This window comes from Folsomia candida, unplaced genomic scaffold (genome assembly GCF_002217175.1).
Source record: "Folsomia candida strain VU population unplaced genomic scaffold, ASM221717v1 Fcan01_Sc012, whole genome shotgun sequence".
Classification (NCBI taxonomy): domain Eukaryota; kingdom Metazoa; phylum Arthropoda; class Collembola; order Entomobryomorpha; family Isotomidae; genus Folsomia; species Folsomia candida.
Window position 1 is genome coordinate 1,928,396 of NW_019091204.1, and position 3,457 is coordinate 1,931,852.

Sequence of the window (3,457 nt, forward strand, 5' to 3'; positions counted from 1 at the left end):
GAGGATTGCAACACTGTGAAAAAGTTAGCAAGCCATGGAGGATTCGAACCCACGTCACGCCAAAAATATATTTGTATTGGTTTTAAAACATTTCTACACTTTATAAATATTACAATTTGGATATTTAAGAAATTATCCATTTTCACAAAAATTCATCAGTGCTTTTATGCATCTTTATTGAGAAACGTTCCGGCAAAATCCATTTTTATATAAAAATAATTAGCTAAATTCTTAAAAATCAAAATGTTAATATTTTATAGTGCGTACATACATACATTCATAAATGCTGAAAATAAATAATAACTAATGCATTCAATAAACTTTTTGTATTTTCCCAATATTTATTTTCATCCATCGACCCCTCCAATTTCACTATTTATTTCTAAATCCTTGTAAAATAAATACACTACGGAAATCCCAAATACTTTAAACAATACGGCAAACAAAGCACCTCCAGCAAGAGTTGGACTCAACCCCCCGGACACAATGGCCATTGTTGTAACCAGAATCAATATACAAATACATATACAGATCGAAACTTTAATCCAATTCCGAATCGTTCCTCTTTTCTGAATTTGCGTCATAGCACTGCTCATCTGTATCAAAAATGTGTTATTATTATTATTAAAAAAATATCATATTTAATGCTAACTGATGTCCCAATAAACTCCTATTTATGTTATGGATACACTATTAACAAAATTGTATTAAATCATCACCGTCTAATATGCATATGTATGTATGCGACTCTACCATAAATATTGTGTAAATTTTTGCTATCACATGGCGTAAAATTTCGCCATTTTATATCAAATTTATACCACGTTGTGTAAACTTTAAACAAAGTTGAGACAATATCTATACAATAAGGTTGAATCATGATGGTGATGATTTAACAAAATTTTGCGAATATCTATGTAGTACATCATTAAGAAATGTTAAGTTTGTAACATAGTAAGTATCCCAAGAATATCAATATTTCGGACATTCGGATTTCCTCAATATATCATTAAAAACACTCTGACCCAGTTGGTAGGGTTGTCAATAAAACGAGCTGAGATGAAGCCCCTTCACATCTATTTCATTACATGATAAGATAAGATAATACTTAAACAAGTACAGATGGGAAATGATAAGCAAACATGTCCATTTGATGACAAATTTTCACCTCATCTCGTCTCACCATTACCCCTGGTACATAAATACAGTGTTTCGTTTCTTGCGTTTTTTTTTAATTTCTTGCACTGCAAAGCAAGAAATTGCAAGAAATGCAAGGTGAAAAAAATCGGAAAAAGTGCAAGAAACGCGACGCCATCTAGCGACGTGCCCTATGAAATATAGCGGCGGGAAGGAGTTTCTTGCAACTTGCATTTCTTGCGGGTAAAAATAACTGCAAGAAACCACTTTCTTGCGGTTATTTCTTGCAGGTGGTTACTTGCACCCGAAACACTGCATAAATATTTAATGCCACACATATTTACTTGTACACATACCTCCGAGTCGGTCGCATTAAGAAGCCGTATAGCATAGATAACACCCAGCCCACCAATGACCAGGGATAACAAGGGAATTACCACCACTAAAAAAGTATCGAATTATTAAATCCCCACAAAATTATCTAAATATTTCTTTATACGTATGTACCGACTTGGGATCTTGTCTGTCTGTTCCTTCTTCTTTCCATCGCTTGGCAAATGTAAGGATTCATCCCCGAGGAAAATGTTCCACCCAATCCAAAGAAGAATTCCGATGGAGAGTAACAATGAAAATTACACAGTAAAATACGATTATTACAAAAAAAGTAAATGAAGTAATACACAGATGTTTTGTGAAATTCTAAGAAAAATGATGGAACTTTCTAGTAAGAACCTTCACTCATTCTTAACATTTTTAATTTCACTTTTGTTTTCAAGCCTGCAAAAAAGTACACTTTTGGATTAATTTCAAAAACTTTGTTTTGTAAGAAGTTTACTCTTTTCAAAATTACAAGAAGAGAGTTACTTCCTTTCCCTTTTACAATTAGTATACACAGACGAGAATATTAAATTAATTAATGAGGGTGAATAATTACTAATTATTGGAATAAATTATTTACCAAATCCAAAACCGCTACAAATTTTGACACCACGTTATACTTACTATCCCCCATTTCTACAAAGGCTAATAAAAAAATAGCAGCTGAGTCCCTCCGCAGGATGAAGTGAAAGTGGAGAAAATCGATCACGGTGATATTTTATGGTGGACGAGGAGAGGGTTGACTCGGTCGTGGAAGGAAGCAGGCCGTTGCATGTCGTGCTTTTCTAAGCTCATCGTTAGAAAGGAACTACGCTCTCTTACGCTGAGAGTCACTGATTCATCTGACTATGAGAAACCCAAGTTGGGTTACCCAACTATGACCAAGAGTGTAATAAAACTGTTGCAAAGGTGAGACTGATAAAGGTGAGACTGATTGATAAAGGTTTCGCATGGAAGAATGTGGATGGAAGAAAGTGGATTCTTCCCTCCGTCCACTTTGAGTCCAAGTGGACAAAAGTGGAAGAAATGGAAGGAAGTATTCTGGGGCAACCTGAACTTATCTGCACAGTTTAAAAAGTGGTTTACATTTATTATTCAATCTAATTAATTAAATTTGAATTAATAAAAATGGTAGTGTGCAAAATTGTCAACGAATTTCCTCTCTGACTGATCTGAAATCCTCGCCTTAAATTGAGGTCTACGCCTTATCATTTAACCCCTATTTTTAATTTCTTCCATTTTCGTCCATTTCTTCCAATTTTGTTCCAGTGGCCCGGAAGAAATACCGAAAAGGTGGAAGAAGCGAAATTTTGCTGATATGCATAAAGTTGTATATTTATTTGGTTAAAAAAAATACCCCATTAAAAGGTCCTGTATGAGGGGATGAGCTTCGGATTGGGGAGGTGATGGGGGAGTAGTAGGCGGTGTCACACAGCGAACGAGGGCAGTACCATAGTGAATTTTCAAATTTAAAAAACTCAAACCAATTTACTGAAAGAGTTATTTTATGTTTGTGATGTACTTTGAAATTGTTTCAAATATTAATGATGAAACTAATATGTGCTCACTAAATTAGTTAAGAAGTAGTTTAAACTAGGGTTGCCGCGGGTAGCGAAAATGCTACCCGTTGCCCGGCCCGCTACCCGCAGCCCGACTACCCGTACCCGCACGGGTACCCGTTGCCCGTTACCGGTTCTAAGAATTCAGTTAAACATTAACACATTACCAAAATAACACAGATTTAATTAATTAGGTACCCTTCTAGGTTAATAAGAACCTCGAGAGAGTGCTACTAGAAATTGCTGACGATATAATTAGCTTTATTTAACTAACTGTTCATGAAAACAAACTTATTGACTTAGGGTTAGGCAAGACAGCAGTGGGACTTGATTGTTGACATTTTCATTTAAATGACATTTTTATTTAAAAACACTGGCTCGCA

The 3,457-nt window shown here is 35.0% G+C and overlaps 1 protein-coding gene across 4 annotated transcripts; it reads right to left on the minus strand.

Moving 5' to 3' along the window:
* Positions 1 to 316: 316 nt before the first annotated feature.
* LOC110855384 lies at positions 317 to 2,467 on the minus strand. Of its 4 annotated transcripts, none has more exons than XR_004835974.1 (4): positions 2,096 to 2,467; positions 1,645 to 1,686; positions 1,494 to 1,579; positions 317 to 596 (listed from the first exon to the last, which is right to left on the minus strand). XR_004835974.1 is itself a non-coding variant. In XM_022103812.2 (3 exons), the coding sequence occupies exons 1-3, from the start codon at positions 1,706 to 1,708 to the stop codon at positions 348 to 350; spliced, it is 399 nt and encodes a 132-aa protein (XP_021959504.1). In that variant the 5' UTR covers positions 1,709 to 2,031; the 3' UTR covers positions 317 to 347. The 4 variants fall into 4 exon arrangements, 1 of the variants encoding a protein (XP_021959504.1); XR_002548452.2 differs by having other exon boundaries at positions 1,649 to 1,686; positions 2,096 to 2,379; XR_002548451.2 differs by lacking the exon at positions 2,096 to 2,467 and having other exon boundaries at positions 1,649 to 2,030.
* Between the last annotated feature and the right edge of the window lie 990 nt (positions 2,468 to 3,457).